Genomic DNA, 21,601 nt, shown 5'->3' on the forward strand with positions numbered 1-21,601 from the left:
TCTAATTTTTGGGTTGGGAGAAACAATGCATTTAATCTCTTACTCAAGGACACAGTGACAAGTAGAAGTTGCTAGAAATTGATCCAGTGCACCAACAACCCGCTGTACCATCTGAGCCACAACTGCCACACAGGATGAGTTCATCACAAAACAAATGCTAACTGAGCCACTTTATTTTTGTTCTTTAATTTCAGGAGATTATACCCTCCACCTCAATAAACACAAATCAGACCAAAAACAATAAAACAAGCAACAACAACAAAACTCTAATAAAATAAATAACATTTACCAACTCTGCAAAATAAGAAAGTAGTTTTAAAGAGAGAAACAACAACAATGCCATTCCTTTAACAAATACAACTCAAAGCAAAACTCAAGAAGCAACATTTGGTGACTTAAGCGGTACAACAGGTTGTACACAAACTGAAAGGTTGTCAGGTTGATTCCTGAGAAAGGTCAGCCATATAGGGCAACAGGAAATATGGCTGTATTTGGTCCCTGATCAAAACACACACACACGCACGAGTCGTAAATAGATACAAAAAAAAGAGAAAGAAATAGAATGGAAAAGGCCATCCTGATATAATTCTCACATATAACTGCATGTTACTTAATTCAAATTAGTTAGTTTACAATTTCAGATTGAAGTCTGTGAATAAATGCAAAATACTTCAAACTATTGAATCACAAGAGCATTTGTGTGACAGTAATACAAATAATTAATTTCTCAATATGCAAATTAATGTAAATGCTTGAAATATTTGAGTTAACTGCACTTCATTGCTAGTTGACTTAGCAACCACTCCGCTTTTTTCCTGCTCCCATCACGAAATGAGTGACATTTTCATGACGGTTTTTTATTTTATTGTTTCTAATCCAACCCCTAACCACTCCCCAGACCCCCGTGTCACCCCGCATTTTGTGCCCCCATCACGAAATAAATTCGTGGTGGCGCTTATCATAACGGTATCACAAAGCATAGGTTATACTTTTTATAATGCCATCACTAAGTGCCCTGAGATTGGATCTTTTCGTTTATCAGAGAATTATCATGAATGAGAGCAACACATTTTTGTCAAATGTTCAATTTTCACTCGAATGAATCGTGCTAAAATAGTTTTTGTTTGAATTTGTGTGTGCGCATACGGTGCAATCTGTCAAGTGACACATCTTAGTGAGAACTCTGTTACACGATCCCAAAGGCAATAATAGACGTTATGACCTCACACTTGTTTCACGCAGTGAATCCTTGTTATTGCAGAATTGCTTTCGCGTGCAGGAAACGTGACATCATGCATGAAACAAAAGAAAGCAGAAGAAAAACAGACAGACCACAAGGGAAAACAAAAAAAAATCAACAGGGGCCCAGCAGGAGGAGATTTACATTGCACCCTCTCTCTGGACCCACAGAGGTCCAGGTCCGGCAGACGTCACTGGTTGAGGATCTTTTTTTTTTAACCTCTCTGTGGAGGAAGACAAGTTTCCCCTGCAGTCCGGGACGGGACGCTCTGCTCTGCTCCGCCCGTCGGCGTGCGCCGCGCTCCTTCTGCTACATGCTGGATATCCCGATCAACACTTCTTTCTTGGATGATATGGGGGATTATTCCAAAAGTAAGATCTCTGCATTCTGAGTGTTTGCCTCTCTTTATATTTCCTGCCCTTTCCCGCGTTGTATTGGATGATTAATGGCCCGAGTGGTTTCGGGGTTGCATGCGAAAAATAAAATCTAAAACAGCATGCTCTTAGAACAAAAAAAATCAAAAATAATTTTAACCCTTTGTAGAATAAAAAAAAAACGTAATATCAGTCTAACAGTTTGCATGCTTCTGATGATAAACGTGTGCATTTTTTCCACGTGAAATGGTGCCACGGGGTGAGCGGGGAAGCGAGGGGATTAAAAGAGCGCGCGGCGCTGCATTAATGTATTTGCATCCGCAGAGAAGTCTGGAATCGCGATGTGTGTGGGCTGTGGAAGTCAGATACAGGACCATTACATCCTGAGAGTGTCCCCGGACATGGAGTGGCACGCAGCCTGTCTCAAGTGCGCAGAGTGCAGCCAGTACCTGGACGAGACGTGTACCTGCTTCGTCCGAGACGGCAAGACTTACTGTAAAAGAGATTACGTGAGGTAAAAAAATAAAAATAAAAATACGGGAGATATTACAAGAGTGGGACGTGCACAAAAAATGTGCGCCGATCAGCGAAGCATGCGCTTGAGTGTGTGTGTGTGTTTCACCAGGTTATTTGGCATCAAATGCGCAAAGTGCAACATGGGGTTTTGCAGCAGCGACCTGGTGATGAGAGCCCGGGATAACGTCTATCACATGGAGTGCTTTCGGTGCTCGGTGTGCAGCCGGCAGCTCCTGCCCGGGGACGAGTTCTCTCTGCGAGACGACGAGCTGCTGTGTCGGGCCGACCACGGCTTGTTGGTGGAACGGGCCTCCGCCGGCACCCCGCTGAGCCCGGGGAACATCACCACCCCCAGACCGCTACACATGTCAGGTGGACACATATTATTAGTATTATTATTATATGCGCATCGTTTTGTGCCTTTTTGACATTTTACACTCGTAAACAAAATCAGAATGTCCTACTTTGAAAATCTATATATAATTTAGTTTGGCAAAAATATTTTAGTTATTTCTTCCAAATGAAAACCAATCACAGCTCTTACGTTCCTCCTCCTCCTCAGACCCGGTCTCGGTCCGACACCCTCCTCACCACAGGAATCACGTGCACAAGCAGTCCGAGAAGACCACCCGGGTCCGGACGGTTCTGAACGAGAAGCAGCTCCACACCCTGCGGACGTGCTATAACGCCAACGCGCGACCGGACGCCCTGATGAAGGAGCAGCTGGTGGAGATGACCGGCCTGAGCCCCAGAGTCATCCGCGTCTGGTTCCAGAACAAACGCTGCAAAGACAAGAAGAAATCCATCCTGATGAAGCAGCTGCAGCAGCAGCAGCAACACAGCGACAAAACAGTCAGTTCCTTTCAGTGATTTTGTGCTAAAAAAAATATTTTTTTTTTCAGATCTGTGAAGGCATTAATATTCATCCTGTCGTTCACCTTATCAACAAATATTGGTTTAGTGTGTAATATATATAATACTGTGCATAACTGTTAGGTACTGCAATAAATTAATAAGATAAATATTTGTCAACATCTAAATCTGATATAATCACTTTTCGCCTTAAAAAGACAACTTTCTTGTAGGTGTTAAAACTGCACAATTTGTTTTTGGTGTTATTCTGGAATTGATATGAAAATATGGTTGTAACATTTAGAATCGCTTTATTCAGTGATTATCGGCATTTGTGTTGTTAGATAACGGGAAGTAAATCAATTTTGTATATGAGGTTTTTAACGATAATTCGTTAAACGAACAGAAAAAAATGCTTTTGGAATAAAAATTTAGACATTTAAAAATTGTCTGTTGAACCACTGATTATGAAGGAGAAACACTTTTTTTAATTAAACTATAAATTGCTTAAACTTTTTGTCCAGTACTATATAAAAACATACTTGAATAATTAAAAAAGAAAAAAACTTTAATAAAAAAAAAAGTTTTTTTTCCCCAACAGGATGAAATGAAAATAGTTATGCGCGTTTATACATAATTGCACTGCAATTTCAAGCAGATGTTACAAGGTGCTTCATAGCACCAGGACAAAGAAAAAATAATTATAACCACATGCAAATTAATTAGAAACATATCACACTGATTATATAAATCAAACGTTCGTAATTATTGAGTTTTCCGCTAAAAATGTGCAACCCCATAATGATGAGGATAATAAATCTATATTTTTACACTAATTTGGTGTTTCAGCATAAATCTAACATGCCGTTGTATAATGTTGGTCCTGCAGAACCTGCAGGGTCTGACAGGAACCCCTCTGGTGGCGGGGAGTCCGATCCGCCACGACACCAGCTTGCAGGTCAATCCCGTGGAGGTGCAGACCTACCAGGCTCCGTGGAAAACCCTCAGTGACTTCGCCCTGCAGAGCGACCTGGATCAACCTGCTTTCCAACAGCTGGTACGAGCCCAAAATAATAACCTGATGAGAATACATGTGTTAAGATTCATATTAATAACAATAACTTACAGATTAATCACATGACAGTTCCCCCAATTCTAAATCCTCTCTCTTCACATGCATTTTACATGTTTATTCTATTAAAATAAACTTGTTGATAATAATTTGTAATATTAATAATTATTATTGTGCAATAAATATCTGTCGGCTGCTTTTGAGAAGTTGGGAATTCTACTTGATTGCCAGATTGTACACTAAAAAGTGTGTGTATATATATATATATATATATATATCCCTTTTTTGCGCAGGTGTCCTTCTCTGAAGCTGGATCTCTGGGTAACTCATCGGGAAGTGACGTCACCTCTCTGTCGTCACAGTTACCGGACACACCGAACAGTATGGTCCCCAGTCCAGTCGACACGTGAGACCCTCGGGTCAGCTGGAACCCCGGAGCGCGCACCTTTTTTTTTCCCACGGACGCGCAAAGAGACATTGAATGAAGAAACGCGCATAAAGGACCCGGCTGGATTAAACTTTGAGGATACGAGTCGTGAACTGGAGAATTTCAGCGGGGCCTGACTATTCTCATCCTGCAGTTAGAGGTCTCACCGTTTTCCTCAAGGACAATTCGGCAGCAAACAAACGCTCCAATCCCTGAGGCAGACGAGAGGAATGCCGTGGATTTCAAACAGTCTGTGCAGGACGTCTGAACACACACTGTGTACATGTGCATGATTCATTATAAACACTTGTACATTTACAAAAAAAGAAAAAAAAGAAAAAAGCGCACTGTTTGCGCTTTCAAGAACATAAATTATTATTATTTATTAATAGGAGGACGGACATAGCCGATCTTATCAATAAAGTCACAGTTCTAATCGCTTGTTGCATGCAAAATCCATTTGTTGCGGAAGAATTTTAATCCGACCTATCGGGCAAAAGAATAAACTAATTTAAATGGACACACATCTGCAGTTTATAGTACCCGATATCTGGAGTGCCAGTTCAGCATTTACTGAGCGGTTTCCAAGCAGAAGAGAAATGCTCCTGCTGCGTGAGGCATTTACATTTCATCTTAACAAGACAGGAGCGGATTTCTCAGGGTGCACAATTCTGCATGCATTGTCATCATTCTGCTGCAAGGATTCAGTGCAAGTCAAGCGTGTTCATGAAGTTTGTGCACAGCTCCGCATCAACTTAATATAAAAATACATAGGAGGAAAGCGCAACATACGACTGACCTTTATTAGAGCAAGAATTTTAAAAGAGAGACCGAATTGTGCTACAATATTAGGGTTATAATATGAAGCAGCTGCAATAAATATCTCTGCAGAAAGTGTTTGGAATGAAGACGAGCCCCTAGATGCAGCTCAGAACTCAGAAGGCTATTTTTCTTTCTTTTTTTAAAAAGGTCTGCTCAGTTTCTGGGCCAAGTGGATCAGTGACTGATGTCTGAAAAGCAGTGTCACGGGTCACTGAGCACGCATGCACGGACACAAAAATGCTGAATCCACTTTTTTATTCCCTGCACACGCATGTGTAGCAATGACCGCGTGTTTTCTTCCATATACAGCGCTAAAAATGATCGATTTAAAGTGGTGACCAACGCCGGCGTGTCGTATCAAGTCAAAAGTTAGTTGACAAGTCTAGACAGAGGACAGGCAGCGGCGGCCGCCTTATCTGCGTTTGGCATCTTCTGCAAACGATCCGCTGAATGGAACACGAACAAAAGCCGCAGCGGCGCACGGCGCGTCCGCAGACTGCCGCAGCCTGCGGACGCTTCGCGGATGGTTTATTTTCATTCCAGTAGGAATCCTGAATGGGAAATAGCCGCTGGACAAGAGAGCACACGGGTCAAGCCCAGACTGACACACTACACCTCAGTCATTTGTTCAAATTCGTCTTTTATCAGAGAAGTGAGAACCGTGTGTGCAAAACAGAAATGCACAAAATCTTCGCGGACGAGATACCATAAAAGTATATTTTATAGTTACGGTAATATAAAATGCCAGTTTTAATGTTTCCAAATATTTCACGAAGGAAAAAAAATATTTTTTCTTCACTGAAAAAAGTAAAAATTAGGACTAACATTACACCTATTCGTTTGTCTCAAAGAACGTTTCTAATTTAAGGTTTCTACCTTAAATGTTAACATACTTTGAACAAAAACAAATAAGCTTGTAACAAATAGTATTTATGGTTATCCAAGCTTCACTTTGTGAGTTCTATTCACAAAATCGATTTAAGTCGATATTTTGTTGCACACTGAAAAGCAAGACGACTTCTATACGTCCATCAAATGCACATGATCAGAATGTGTCCAAATAATTTTCTTTCATTTTTCAATGAGAATACAAAAATGTTACTCAGACACATTCTCACCATGTGCACCCATTGTACATATTTAAATCATATAAACCCAACATTTTTTTTCAGTGTAGAATTAAAAACCACTGCAAAAGTTTTTTTTTGCACATTTTGCAATAATTAGCAAGACAGATGCAGAAGGAATGACAATCAAAATCAAATCAATTTTGTTTATATAGCGCCAAATCACAACAAACAGTTGCCCCAAGGCGCTTTATATTGTAAGGCAAAAGCCATACAGAAAAACCCCAACGGTCAAAACGACCCCCTAACGACCCCCAAGCAAACAGTGACCAAATGTAAAGCTCTGTAAATTCTTTTTTATATTTAAAATATATGAAAACCTATTTTCCTTCCAACCTGGGACAATTTACTGTCTTCAAGGGGTTTTTGGTTTGATTTAATAAGGATGAACAATGCAATTTGTTTAGCATAAGTTGTTTTTATCCAAATAAACAAAATCAAATTAACATCTTCAATCCGTTAAGAGGATTCTTCAAGTTTCAAGGCAACACCAAATACGCATGTTCACATCCGTGAGTCAAATCAGGACAATATGTCCAGTTCCTGAATAAACAGCCACAAACTCACAAAGAAAAGCAATTTATTGGATATGATTAACTCTATTTATTTATTTATTTTTATTGAAGTGCCCCCTAAAGGAACTTAAGGGGGAACACAAAGCAAACGAAAAACAACACAACAAATAAATTGTGAACTAGAAAAATGCAGAACGCATAACGCTGTGACAGCTGATAGTGGAACGTCTATGAAAACAGCGATAACATTCTGGTCATTCACATTCTAATATAGAGAATAAGAGATTAACACAAACAGTAAGGACCAAACGTTTGGCAACTCAATAATTACAGTAAAAGGAGGTGTTTAAGGTTTACTTCATCCCCATTTTCTATCAACAATTGAAACAAATAGCTTCATGAGACAATGAATGGAAGTTGTGCATGTGTCATAATTGTAGCTGCAATGTACAAAAAAGACTTTTGTGCAAATTCTTCATGAACATTAATAACAGGTTTCATTTACAAGAAATCACAAAAGTTGCACATATCATAAGGCTTGATACGCAAAACATTTTACATAAGACAACAAAATTTGAAGAATATATTATTCACCCATGAAGGCTTTTATTCAAAGGAAGGAAACGAAAAAAAAACAAAAAAAAAACATCAAAACAAACTCTACATCTCAGTCCGTCTCATAGCGTTTGTACTGTGTATAGCCACTCTGAGGATGGTGTGCAACTCCATCACTCCTGTGTCTTGAGAAAAAAGTGCAGCGCTGAGTCCCACTGATCTCTTGGAAAGCGGATGGACAAATCACAGTAATCCAGTGGCTGGGAAACTTTGCATTGATGAAACAAAAGAACAGAAATAGTTGGTGAGCAATAGATACTCAACACTTTTCAAATTGACACTGCTCACAGTTTAGGGAAGCAAACATAATTAATGCTGATAGAAATTCTCCACATAAAGATGAAATTCTTCACACCAATAAATTAATTAAAAAATTTTTTTTATTACAAAAGAGGAATAATGTACCTATTTCAATTAAATTTATAGAACTACACGGTAAATGCTGTAGTGTTAAATTAACATTGCAGTGCTCTTAGTGCATATTGTTCCATATTCAAAAATAGTGTTAAACTAGAAGCCACTCAGACAGCGTGTACTTCAGCTAAGGCTACATATGGCTTCTGGATTCAAAGCATGTTCCAGATCAAATTCAAAATAAAAACACCTAATTTTCTAGGACAGTATCCATCTGGTCACCAAATTTCATCAACAACTTCTCAAAACTTTTACGTTAAATGTAGCTATGTGACAAACATTCTTCTGGATCTTACTTCCAGAACATATTCTAAATCACCTCCAAATTTGAATCGCTTATTTCCCAGAACATTATTCATCTACTCACACAATTTCACTGAAATACGTTCATTACTTTTAGTTATTCTGCTAGCAAACAGACAGACAAACAAACAGTAGTAAATGCATTACTAAGTTGACAGAGGTAATCAGTTCTTTTAGCGTATTAAAATAAACTGACCAATACTAAGAGTTAATTTACACAGACAGATTTGACTTTGTGAGAGAGTTGAATCCCCCCCCCCCCCGGTCATTTGCCTTTGATAGTGCAGTACAGAGTGACAGCATATGGGGAGATAGCGAGAAGGGAGACATGCAACATGTGATTAAGTTCTGGAATTGAACCAGACATGTTACAGACCACAACTTATGGGATATATGCCGACTCGGTCAACACAGCGTTCACAGAGCTGATTTTGGCCTGAACTAAATAGGATCATATGCACTTGCTGCCAGGTTGATTTAACACAGCAAAAACTGCCTTGTAAAAGATATGTAATTTCTGATTATTTTCTTTTTTGCATTTGATATCTTTAGCAAAAATAACTTACCTGCCTGCTTCGTTTTAGTGCCAGACTCTTTCTCATTGGCAGCACAGTCCTGGTGAAATTAACAGCAAAGCATTAGGACCTTCAGCAACAGTTGTCTGCAGGTACTGATACTCTGTGTGCGCACAAGTTCAAATAAAATCATATTAGGCAGAATTTACAACTGCAGAGAGTCTCATCTCATGCTAGTTCACTGAACAAACAAAATGTCTCGCAGGTGATAAAGGAATCAGCTCGGGTGAAAATGTTTTGCTGTGAGGAATGTTCTTGAGGTTAACTCAACAATGAGGCCATGAAGGCAAGGCACCATGCATTATTGCTTTGTTTGAAAGACATGACAATAGGTTGTCTCCTTTTGAATGGAACTTAATCCATGTCTAAACAGTGTTTGTTGCACTGTGGTGAGGGGCGTGCTGTCCAAAGAAGATGAAGGAGACAAGTTGTTTACTGGGAGTTGAACCAGTGGCAGGTAAATCTGCTGCAAAGGAAGCCATTAATCTTGGTAAAAGCCTGCCTGTTACTGATTCACCAGGCCCCAGAAGAACACCGTTAATCAGCTGTTGTACAGGAGGTACCCGCTGATGAGAAAGACAAAATAAGTTTAATCTGGATGCACAAAAACTGACATATTACATGCAGAATTTCCTGCTTTGGCCTGAAAAGTCTTTCTGACATCAGAGCAGCTGTTATTTTGGGAAACACCCACACATACAGTTGGACCGTTTTCTTGGCTTAGATATTTTACATTGAATCTTTCAGGAACAGCTCTGCATATTGATGCATAGAGACAGGGACAGATTTCACGGACCAGAAAACCTGCTGAATACTGTTTCTGAACACTGAATAGCAACAAGTGACTCGGCTAAGTAAATTTGTACCAGACCATAATTCATCAAGGTAAAGCAAGGTTGTTCACCTTTTTAGCCAAAGACAGTTCCAAAGTTTTCTGCTACTTGTCATCATAACATCATAGTGTCACATTCAAGATTGTATAGTACAAATTCAAATGAACAAAAAACAGTTTTCTCCACAATTGCATTTTGTGCTGAAATATGCATCAAAATGCAGGAAATGGCACCTAAAAATTAAAAAGTTTCTGGTGAGGACATACCCCCCACAAACCCCATAGGGAATTGCGACGACACATTCAAAACGCCACCCCCCCTTTACAAAGTCCTGAATCTGCCCCTGCATACAGATGCCATATATGTCAGGATATTGGCAGATGTACCTGAATGAATGTCGCGAGCAGCACACAGCTCATCTCCTGCTGCACGATGACCTTGTTGTGAGAGTTGTTATAGCAGGCCGAGATCAGGGAGGGGAAGAGCACCCTAATGAGGCGTGGGTGGCTGAAGTACTGGAAGGGGAGCTGACACAGTTTCTGCAGCACGCTGGGCTGGCGGCCAGATTGCACTATCACCTGGAACACACAGGGAGCAGGGCCAGTCAGGCGGCGCATCAGTGGCACTGCTTGTTATAAATCACAGTGCCACTCCCACATGTAAATCTGCCACTAAAACAACACACAAACAGCCATTAGGAGGAGAACTGGAAGGCACAGTCTCCCACCCCACAATTATAGGCTATAAAACAAAGTGATGGGATGTTTTGTTCTTTTCCATGATCAGCAAAAGCAAAGCTGCAGTAACGAGGAAAATGAGAAATGTGGAGTAATGTCATCGTCAACGGTTAAAACTTCACTTTCACGACCTCTGCAAGTGCCACTGAGGTAGAGTGAGCCCATTTCCGGCCTGCAGGAGTGAAGCTGGAGTTGAGAGGGCAAACATAGTGCATCGTAGGTATGAGAGGGAGGGGCTGAGGGTAAAAGGCAGAGGGTGAGCAAACCTTTACCAACAGTGTGGTCTCCTCCACTTTGAGAAATGAGCAATACCGTTAAGAGAATTTTCGCCCTGCCGACATCCTGTTCTCCATCACAGCCCGTCAATCATAGAGCGGCACATCCGTGCTGCTGATATAAAAGCAAATCACTCCCAGCAGCGTTTGATTAGAAAGGGGACTGCTCCAAAGGAACAGGTCCTGGCTTAATGCTCTGGGCATTTCCCCTGAGTGTGGGAAGACCGTCGTCCCTCCTCAGAGCGACGAGGTCAGCGCGGTAAATCCTGGATGAAAAAGAAAATGCTGCAAGCTTTACAGGTACAGACAACATGCCCAATAGAAACCAGAAGGTCAAGGTGAGGTTCCCAAGTCACAGGAACATAAATTTACAAGATTTACAAGATTCTGAAAATACACTGTGTGATACTCTTCCATTACCCTGCCTTTGATAAAGTGCTCCAAGTTTTAGCGGCAAAGAAAAAGTGATAATTCATCGCTTTTATCAGTTCAAGGTGAAGCTTCTCAAAGCTGCCCTCTACAGCAGAGCTCAAAGGGCTCCGACAGTGTCATTTACTATAACTCTGTTTAAAGACTCCACACTGGACAGGTCAAACAATCGGAACTGCACAGAAGACCTGTGTGCAGGACGGATATTTTAAAATGTAAAGGGCCCCTCTCAGAAGCCAATCTGCTGAGATAAACAAAGCATAGATCAGCGAAAAGAAAGAAAACTTCACTGCAATTATGAAATATTATTGAACATATTCCAAAAATGAATCCCTTTAGTGAATATGCTTTGTAAATGGTGGAATAACAATCATGCAAATTTATGAGTTTTCTTTTTCTCCCTTGCTCTCTCGTTTTTTTTTTGTTTTTTTTTTGAACAAAGGAATGTGGGGCTCGCCGGGCAAACTCATCCAATGAAACAATAAATCAGGGCTGTGAAATGAAAATTGTGAAATCTGAAGAAAATTTGCTGGGGGTCTGGGGGGCGCAGCTCCCCTGGAGCAAAGGTTTAGGGCCCACGGGGCCCCAGAAGTCAAATTAATTTTGTATCTAATGATACATTTTCAGCATCTCCTGGAAGAAAAAATCTCAAAAGAAGTGCATATTTAAATGATCCTAGATTCAAGCTTTAATTTGAACTGTCAATGATAATGTTGAAATAACAGAATATGACATGAAGTAGGCCCTGGAATGATTTTCCTTTTAATTGTAAACCAAATTATGCATTAATTCAGAACAAGTAAACTACATGAAATTCATGAAGACTAAAAAGACTTAAAGCATTTCAAAAACCACAGCTAAAGCTTGTAGAATATTTTGAGAATCATGGTAAAATAGCAATAACATACCTTTTAGAAAAAAGTCACTTACATTCTTGTGTAAATTCCTGTAAATCCATTCAAAGCCACGTTTTTTTTTTCCAATGAAAGAAAGTCTAGATTAACTAAAAAATGTCACATAATCCTGTTTGAACAGCACAATGTTTATTTTTCAAAGACAAAAACTTCTTACTATGTTTCTTGAGGGCACAAGACGCAGTGAGCTTTTCCCGTTTCTTTTATCTGTGTTCATGAAGACGAACTTTAAATTCAAGCCAATTCCACGGATTCTTGTCCTTATTAACCTTTTTCAAACCGTCTTTCTCGCCATCTTCCCTCTGTCCGACGGTGCTCCATGACACATGCATGCCGCAAAATTCTTCCGTTATACAGATCAGTGTCCACAGATTTATAAAACTTGCATGGTCATAAAAAAAAACAAAAAACGCGTTGTGATAGGCATTTTAAAAACTCAGTGACAATCAAAATTACAGAGTACAACACAACGCCCCCGCTCCCCCATGATAAAATCCACGGAGTCGCGGAGTTTTCACAACCCTGAAAAAATAAAAGGGAAAACTATGGGTGTGTTCAAAAGCAGCTTTGTTATTTACTATATTTCACAAAACCTTAGACTCCAATATTTATCTTCACTACAACATTGTCTAAAGACAAAACAGCAGTGTGTATTTTTAAATTAATGCAGATGACTCCATTAGAAAACCAAAACCATCACTCCACTTAAAGCTAAAGAACAAAAAAAAAAACACACTTTTTTTTCTGCTGTGTTTTATTCCAGAACATCTCTGTTTTAGGAACCATAATTTAACACCACGGTAAGTGTTGGATGAATTGGAGTTCTGAGGAGATCCAACCCACAAATCATCAAGCAATCTCATAATCCTTCACAATGCACAGTTCCATCTTCAGCTGCCTAAACAAGTTGTCCATCTTCTGAGTGGCCGATGCAGAAAGACATGAAACAACCTGGTGGCAGTAAAGAGTGGGGGCATGCACACAGACACGTGCACACATACACATGGATGCGCACAGCACCTCTTCCAAGTGAAGAGCAAGACCAAAGCTCACAAAGGCATGTCCAAGTTGTTGCACCGCAGTATTTCTCCTACTTTTGAAATACCTACTCAAAGCATGACATCATAAAGCTAACAACAAGCTCTGAACTGGGGCATCTGGCCCAAGTATAACGCACAACACATAAAAACTCAAGTGTGTTGAGTGCTCTGTTCTTTTTTAAGTTCAGGGACCTGGCTTTTTCAAACAGTGCCGTGTTTTACGGCACTTCCATTACATAACTTCCTTACTGTCCACAAAGGCAACAAAGAGTGTGTAAAGTTAATGTTTCGAAACGCAAACAAATTCCTGTGAAAATCCAGCGCTGGAGCTGAAACAAAGTTAAAAGAGAGTCAGAGCAGGCGGAAAAATACTCTTCATCCAGACATGCAGTAAGCAATAAATCTCAAATGACGTAATTAGTTTCAGCTTGTATGTGTGAATCAACAGTGCTGGAGTTACCTGAAAAGTTTATTCATTTAGTACAGAACAAAACTAATGCACACACATAATGTTGAACAAACCATGACCATTTTGAACGTGTAGAGAAGTCAATTCATCCTTGTGTCTAGACAGCCCAAACACCTCAAGAGGAACCCACATCAGGGAAGGGTCGTATATCTGACACTTGAATCCACAATATAAACCAGATCCATCACAGTGGAACTGTCTCACTGATAAGATAAATGCACCACAGACAACAAACCAAGTCAAAAAACTACAACCCAACGTTTACACTGGCTGACTCCACAGTCAGCGTGCACTCTGTGGTGCGCAACATTCTTTAAGACAACTGGATGCTAACAACATACATTGACATAGATACTTTAACTTGACTTTTAAGGCAGTTGTCTTAAAATCTCATAAATAACTTGTGTTTACACAATAAAGCTTAATAGTACTATCTCTATGAGCTGACTTTGCCATTCTATCCCAGATCCTAATCCTGATAGTCTTGCTATGAAACTTTACTGACAACGTTGTTACAGACAAATGGAAACCCCTCACAGGGATAAAAATATACCCGGCTTCATTTAAGACAGTTGGACCGACGTTCACCCGTGAAAGAGAGCGTAAATCATCTCGTGAGCTAACAATCAAGCCCTCTCCTCTCCTGCCAGTCAGCGGACAGTGTATCTGTGCCTCTGTTTACTCTGCTGGGTGATACAGAGTGTGCATTCCCCAGCGCTGGCTCCCTACGGTCTGCGTGAGCTGCACTTACCCCGCAGGCAGAGAGGGCTTGGTCGTCTTGGCAGTAATGGACTGCTGAAGGGAGCGTTTCAACATCAGGTTAACAGGAATTACAGGCCTAAAGATCGGCTTGAGCCTGCGGGGCTGAGGAAACGCCCTCGTGGAGAAAAGTCAGAAAAGGAATGACCCCACAGATAAGGCTGAGATCTGGAGATGTGTGTGGGGTGTTCTGTCTAAAGATGATCCATAGCCCATGGAAATGCTTACTGGTGCAAAGAAAACAATTTATTAAGTACAAGCTCAAAAGGCACTGTTAAAAGTCTGCAGACAGAAAAATATTCCTTTACATTTTTAAAACGCCCGTTCTTTATCTGAAATTAGAGTTGCATGTGTGCATGAACAAGGCTGGTAACCGTAATTGCGTGTGTGGCCATTTTCGATGAGCAGAAAAAAAAGTAAGGTTTTCATAAGGTTTCTTCGCTCCAGTCAAACTATGTGCCTTTTTAAAAAGCAGACAGGAATCAGGTGGTTTAACATGTCAACAGTTTACAATTAGGCTTCCGTCAGCTCAAAGATTCCACATATCATCACCACAGATGATTCACAAACGAATCATAGTATTAAGAGTGCAAAGACAAAGATTACCGGTACATCTTTCTTCAGTGGAAAAGGAGCTACCACAATGTGTCACTTACAAAATATGTTTCACCTGTACTTGTTTGAGTGGTCTCTATGGACAAACCTAACAGACAATGAAACATATGGCTACATGGCTCAGTGGTCTCCATAAGCACAAACACATCAGAAAACCGCACAAGGCTACATATGTCACTCTTCCAATGGCTTTCTGTGTGACAAGGTGAATTATTCATACCGCCAGAGCAGAGGGAATACATCACTGCATATAGTGCTGCTTCAAAGTTCTGCTTTTTATGAGCAGCCTTATTTCGAGAGCACATATATAAACAAAAGCTGGTGTGCCGACAGTGAATCAGCAGTCTCTGCGACCGCACAGGCCTCGGGTCAGCTGGCTTTTGTGTCCTGCCAATGCTTACATTAGCCTGAGAGAAGCTCAAGCTGCTCTAAATATTCTCCTTAACGCCATCCATCTTTGTGTGGAACTGAATGGACGCATTCCAGGTACAGGACCACTGGCAAGGATCAACTCGTGCAGATGTACTGCAACAATCTATACTTGAAAACAGTGATTCTCAATGTGTAGGCCACAGGCCCCTAGTGGACTGTAGTAGTGTAACAGATCACAGTTGATCTGTGATCCATATGGACTGTCCTCATGGTTCAGAATGCATGTGATCTGAGGATTAATTGCAGAGTTTAGATAAGTGTGATTTTTGTGCCATGGCAACTTGTTTTTAAAGTTATAACTGTGCAAATTTTGAAGCAATTATGATAAAATCACAGTCTGAGAAGAAGAAATGCAGCTGCTCTGTGCTCATATAGCCTGTTTAAAAAAGAAAGAAAAAAGAAAAGCCTTGGGGAGAGACTGTAGCTTGGGCTGTAGCTGTGCGTTCACGCAGCCTGTTACAGCCTCAGAATCAACACCGTTCTTGATCCAAACACAAAAAGAATTTCCGTTCATGATAAAGGGGTGCAACTTTCCTGTGCAACCGTTAGCCCACTGAACAGAGTGTCGCGCTTGAAACGTGTGCACAGTGAGCTGGCTGAAAGTCCACAGGTCCAGAAAATAAGAAATATTCCTGAGTGTTTCAGAGTGTGCTTTCAAGGGCTTGTGATCTGAATGATATCTGATCAGTGGGTAGGATGTTATAAATGATAAAAGGATATGAAATGATGAAGAAAGTGACTGTCACCTTCTCTCCAGACAATAGACATCCTAATCTCTTGTTAAAAAAACTAAGATTAGTTTAGCTCCTTTTCTTTCTTTTTTTTTGTACATGAAAATTCAGTAAGGTATAACAAAGGTTATTTATTTTATACACTGATACTGTTCATATTGCAATTTCAAATAATAATTCAGTACATTATTTCAGTATCTTAAAATATTATGCAAAATGGACACTCAATTACTAACAATAACACATAAAAAAGCGAGAGGATTTAAATTATTATTCTTCATTTATCCAACAGAGTCAAACATAAGATATGTGTATGTGTGTGTAAATACTTCATCTCAGTCTCCTGTTGATCAAAGTTGTGATTAAATGTTTTTGGGGCCCATAAGACTTTCAGATATCAAAGTGGGCCCCAACATTCTTAAGTTTGGGAAGATACATACATACATGTACATCTCAATTAATTAGAATATCATTGAAAAGGCAATTTATTTCAGTAAATCAATTCAAATATAACACAATGCTAAAATACCCTTGGCTGTATGAACATTGTCTTCTTTATAATTTGCAGTTGTTTAATTATTAAGATCCTATTGTCTTATGTACAATTTGTACATGTTCAATAAAGCCCATCTATTAATCAATCAAACAATTTTTACGTATTAACAGTATCTGCACTGCACTGATGTTAATTCCTTCCCCTGCACAGTTGTGTCTTAACGGTGGTGCAAAGGCTGGGCAAGTGTATTAACTCACTGAACACAAACTTTATTTCTCTTTTTAACAGAGCAGAGCTCCCTAACATTCTGTGCTGCAGCCGGCTCACGCACTTCTTCCTTTCAGTCCGCAGCTCATAATCTGCCTCGGTGCACTACCGCCAGCAACTGTTTGGTGGGGAGCATTGAATGCAGCTGCGGACAAAACTGAAATAACACAAATAAAACCATACAGACCTGTCTGTGACTTGTCTTTTAGTGAAGCTTTGGGCTCGTCGCCGGCAATCACCTTATTATTTCTTCTGTTTTTCTTGTTGCTTAATGCTGACAAATTATACTGTATTTGTTGTCTTTCTGCCACCTGATTATTTTTTCTCTCTGTTTAAGGTGTAGCTCCATCCAGAGATGGGAGTGGGTGTTTTCTTCTGCAGGCCTCCCGTCTTATGCACCAACATGGAATCCCAAAATCTCCCAAAATTTCCTGTGTAATTTCACGTATTGTCAATTGTGTCGGTAGCATGGCCCAAGCAGAGGGTCACCCCTTTTAGTCTGGTCTGCTTGAGGTTTCTTCCTCAAATCATCAGAGGAAGTTTTTCCCTTATGGCCCGGTCACACAGCATACAATGATTCCTGAACGAAGGGAAAAAGTAAAAAAAAAAAGTCACAAATTGTTGAGAAAAGGTGGACGAATAAGCTTTATCAGCAAATAGCCTGCGAATCAAGAGCGCAAAAAGAACGAAAGAGGAACGAAAAGCACCTGGAGCAGTGTGTGTGTGTTTTACTGGTGGAGCAGTGTGTGTCTCCAACTCTGCATTCCAGGACTTGGTACTGGGACGGAACTCATAGCGCCTGAGTCCTGGAGAAGCTGCAAACAGAAGCGTGTGAGCCGACCCACTGTGGATATCTGTTGGCATGTCGGTGGATCCACCTGCTCTAGTTCCTCATCCAGAATAAAAGAGGGATCATCTCCATAATCAGAATCCTCACTGTCTGGTTAAGACTCTGATGACTCTTGCTCAAAAAAAAAAAAAACAAAAAAAAAAAAAACTGAAGCGCTTGCTCAACATTCATAAGACGCATTATTTTTACAAAACAAAAACAAACAACACCACCACACTAACCACACACGCTAAATACTCCACCAAAATTATAAACACTGCAAGCACGCCAAATATTTCTCAAATCTCTCAAATACCAAAACTCTAATCGCTGTCTGTACACCTGAAATGCGTGCGTAGTCAGCGCTTTTCACGTGTCATTGTGTTTGTAGATTTGCTTGCAGGTGCGTCTTTGTTTTTATTGTATGTGTTCTGTCATGTGTAGCCCTGGCCACACTCCTTCGTTTTTTGTTTTGTTTTTTTTTTTGCAAATGGCACTCAGGTTTGAAGATGTACAGCGGGATACACTGCTATCTTGTCAGGGCTGGAAACATCAGATTGCAAAGTTCAGAGTCCTTCTGTGCCCCCGCCCCCCCAAAAAAAGTAGAAAATATTTCCATTTAAACTCACAAGCAAACTTAAAACTGTCCGTCTCTTGTTTCAGCATTGAGAGAGAGAGAGAGAGAGAGAGAGAGAGAGAGAGAGAGAGAGAGAGAGAGAGAGAGAGAGACTGTTCGTCTCTCTGCCGTCTCCGTCTCCACACACACACACACACGCTTCACTGTCTCTCTAGCTGATTCACTCTGGATGAATGTATTCTGTGTTTGGATGTGCTGTAGCGCACGTACATGCACACATGCACAAAAGGACTGCCTCGTACATGATTCAGCAACTTAAACGTTCAAAAAAGAATAAAGCCGTTTGCGATCACACTGGGTTTTCTGTTTTCATATGTCACACCTCTGTGGATCAAAGATGTTCACACGCAAATGTCCACTGCTACTGGAACTTTTGCCACACTTGATGTTCAAAGTATCACTTCTGTAAACTGCCACCTGGTTTGCACACACCGAGGCGCAGTTGACTAAGAAATCACAGCAGACGACACAAAATATTACTACGTCCTGTCAGCCCTCAGCTCCACAGAAACAAATGTGGCTGATCGTGCTCCTGCAAAGCCCCACTGCTGTGAACAAATACATAGCCATCAACTATTGTGTCAGCCGTCAGCAACTCAACAGAAATGAGGCTGATCGCACTCTTGTAAAGCCCCCCCCCCCCCCCCCCGCTGCAAACAAATACACAGCGATCAAGGATCACTTTCTCAAAAACTTTTGAACTGTCAGACTGAAAGGGCCAGCAGGCTCTTGTCTCTGCACAGGCTGGAGGACAGCAAGCCATGATCACGGACTGGCGTGCGCTGGTGGAGGAGGCCAAGAAATTCTTCCTGGCCGGCCAGCACCACAGCATGACTGTGGCAGCACCCTCCACATCACACGGAGTGGCAGAAGCTCCACACCACACACCAGCTCCGCCGTTTAGGAGCTGCATTTCTCCTCCACAAAAGCGCTCACAAACCGGCTTCTGTACTGTGTGAAAACATTAAGCTGGTCGAACGAAGTCAAACTAAACGCTAACATTACAAAAACTAAGCAAACGATAAGCTGTCAAGAACTACAGCAACAAGAAATACGGACGAATTGAGGTTTTCGACAGCATTTGTTCAAGTTTTTCAACAGTTTAAAAATCCTGAAGAAGCGCCAGCTGCAGGAACGAAGTTGCGTGAAGGTAAAATGATGCCAACGAAAGTCCAGATTTCTTGTCACCTGTGTGCTTGCTCTAGGGGTTGGTAAGGTTACCCCTTACTTGTGTGAAGCGCCTTGAGGCAACTTTGTTGTGATTTGGTGCTATATAAAGGAAATTAAACTGAAATTAAATTGAAAAATTCAGACCACCCCCCCCAAATAATAGATCACATAATCCCATCTTCTTAAACAGAGGAACAGGCTGAGCTGGCAACACTGAGATTTTGACAAGAGCAGAAGTTAGGTTTGAGTTAGCAGACATTAGCATGCACGCTAACATCCGCTAAATGTCTTGTAAATCACTTCAGAGGTGTCATTAGGTTCCCAAAAACAGACTTTTCAGCTTTAGAAGTGTTTATGTTTATTTCTTGCTAGCTTTTACATAATATATGACAAACATGTACATAAACACACAAAACAGAGTGGTTTTTGGAGAAAGCTGAGGCCTCAGGTAGGAAGTTTTATTTAACCAGGTTAGTTCCACTGAGACAGAGATCTCTTTTGCAAGTGAGACCTGGGCAATTATAAAGTTTCCAATTCATCGAACGTGCACGTCTTTAAATGTGTGAGGAAACCGGAGCATCCAGAGGAAACCCACGCAAACTCCACACAGAAAGGCCACAGGTGAGAATCGATGCCATGACCTTCTTGCTGTGAGGCAACATGCTATCCACTAAGCCACTGTGCTGCCCCCCAAAAAGTTACAGTCACAGATTTATTACACACAGAGTGACATATTTCAAGTGTTTATTTCTTTTCATTTTGATGATGGCTTACAGTTAATGAAACCCCAAAATTCAGTATGTAAGAAAATTAGAATATTGTGAAAAAATTCCATATTCCAGACTTATGGTGTCACACTCTAATCAACTAAATTACTCAGAACACTTGCAAAGGTTGCCTGAGCCATTAAATGGTCTCTCAGTCTGGTTCAATAGGCTACACAATCATGGGGGGAAGACTGCTGACTTGACAGTTGTCCAGAAGAGACTCATTAACACCTTCTACAAGGAGGGTAAGCTATAAAAGGTCATTGCTAAAGAAGCTGGCTGTTCACAGAATGCTGTATCCAAGCATATTAATGGAAAGTTGAGTGAAAGTAAAAGTGTGTTGGCAAAAGGTGTACAAGCAACAGGGATAACCCCAGGCTTGAGAGAGGATTGTGAAGTAAAGCCCATTCAAGAATTTGGGGAAAATTCACACTGTGGCTGGAATCAGAGCTTCAAGAGCCACCACACACAAACATATCCAGGACATGGGTTACAAATGTCTCATTCCTTGTGTCAAGCCACTCCTGAATCAGAGACAACTTCAGAAAATGTCTTACCTGGGGCTAAGGAGAAAAAGGACTAGATTATTGCTCAGTGGTCCAAAGTCCTCTTTTTAGATGGAAGTAAAACTTCCATTTCATATGGAAATCAAGGTCCAAAAGTCTGGACAAAGAGTAGAGAGGCACAGAATCCAAGTTGCTTGAGGTTCGGTGTGAAGCGTTCACAGTCAGTAATGATTTGGGGAGTCATCTGCTGGTGTTGGTCCACTGTGTTTTATCAAGACCAAAGTCAGCGCAACTGTTTACCAGGAAATTTTAGAGCACTTCATGCTATCCACTGCTGACAAGCTTTATGCAGATGCTGATTTAATTTTCCAGCCAGACTTTGCACCTGCCCACACTGCCAAAAGTACCAATATCTGGTTTAATGGCCATGGTATCACTGTGCTTGACTGACCAGCAAACTTGCCTGACCTAAACCCCATAGAGAATCTATGGGTACTGTCATGGGGAAGATGAGCGATACCACACCCAACAATGCAGATGAGCTGAAGTGTGCTATCAAAGCAAGCTGGGCTTCCATTACACCTCAGCAGTGCCACAGACTAATTGCCTCCATATCCATGCCGCCCTGATTGAGTAAAGACTCCCCGACATGAGCATGACTTTGATTCACACACTAGCATGACCCCTATGTCATGCTGGAGAGTAAACTTGTCGTTAACAGGTGCAGATAGGACGCGAGAGGGGCACCAGTGCATGCTATTGTGCACAGAAAATTTTGAAATGTTCAAAAAAATCTTTCACACATAAATGTCGTGCTACATGGCGCAATCTAATCGCCAACAC

General features: G+C 40.9%; 2 protein-coding genes across 4 annotated transcripts in view; one reads left to right on the forward strand and one right to left on the reverse strand.

The window, feature by feature from the left end:
- The first annotated feature begins 1,426 nt into the window (after positions 1 to 1,426).
- Positions 1,427 to 4,991, forward strand: isl2a (ISL LIM homeobox 2a). Its single transcript, XM_034176505.1, has 6 exons — positions 1,427 to 1,611; positions 1,939 to 2,128; positions 2,240 to 2,502; positions 2,693 to 2,982; positions 3,872 to 4,039; positions 4,348 to 4,991. Exons 1-6 carry the CDS (start codon positions 1,554 to 1,556, stop codon positions 4,462 to 4,464), a joined length of 1,086 nt encoding a protein of 361 aa, XP_034032396.1. The 5' UTR covers positions 1,427 to 1,553; the 3' UTR covers positions 4,465 to 4,991.
- A 2,039-nt stretch (positions 4,992 to 7,030) lies between these two features.
- The window catches only part of scaper (S-phase cyclin A-associated protein in the ER), a 234,050-nt gene continuing 219,479 nt past the window's right edge, over positions 7,031 to 21,601 (reverse strand). For all 3 annotated transcript variants that reach the window (XM_034176502.1, XM_034176504.1, XM_034176503.1), the window contains 3 exons: positions 10,072 to 10,263; positions 8,844 to 8,892; positions 7,031 to 7,768 (listed from right to left, as the gene is read on the reverse strand). In XM_034176502.1, the coding sequence (XP_034032393.1) occupies positions 7,674 to 7,768; positions 8,844 to 8,892; positions 10,072 to 10,263 (336 nt within the window). In that variant the 3' untranslated portion in view covers positions 7,031 to 7,673. The remainder of the gene's footprint in view (positions 7,769 to 8,843; positions 8,893 to 10,071; positions 10,264 to 21,601) is intronic.

Source organism: Thalassophryne amazonica, chromosome 8 (genome assembly GCF_902500255.1).
Source record: "Thalassophryne amazonica chromosome 8, fThaAma1.1, whole genome shotgun sequence".
In the NCBI taxonomy this organism is placed as follows: Eukaryota; Metazoa; Chordata; class Actinopteri; order Batrachoidiformes; family Batrachoididae; genus Thalassophryne; species Thalassophryne amazonica.

What these genes read in the sequence shown, in the direction of transcription:
- isl2a (XM_034176505.1), top strand. Translation starts at nt 1,554, where the DNA reads ATGCTGGATATCCCGATCAACACTTCTTTCTTGGATGATATGGGGGAT. An exon ending in TGTAAAAGAGATTACGTGAG is followed by an intron (nt 2,129 to 2,239) that starts GTAAAAAAATAA and finishes GTGTTTCACCAG; the next exon opens with GTTATTTGGCATCAAATGCG. An exon ending in CAGACCGCTACACATGTCAG is followed by an intron (nt 2,503 to 2,692) that starts GTGGACACATAT and finishes CCTCCTCCTCAG; the next exon opens with ACCCGGTCTCGGTCCGACAC.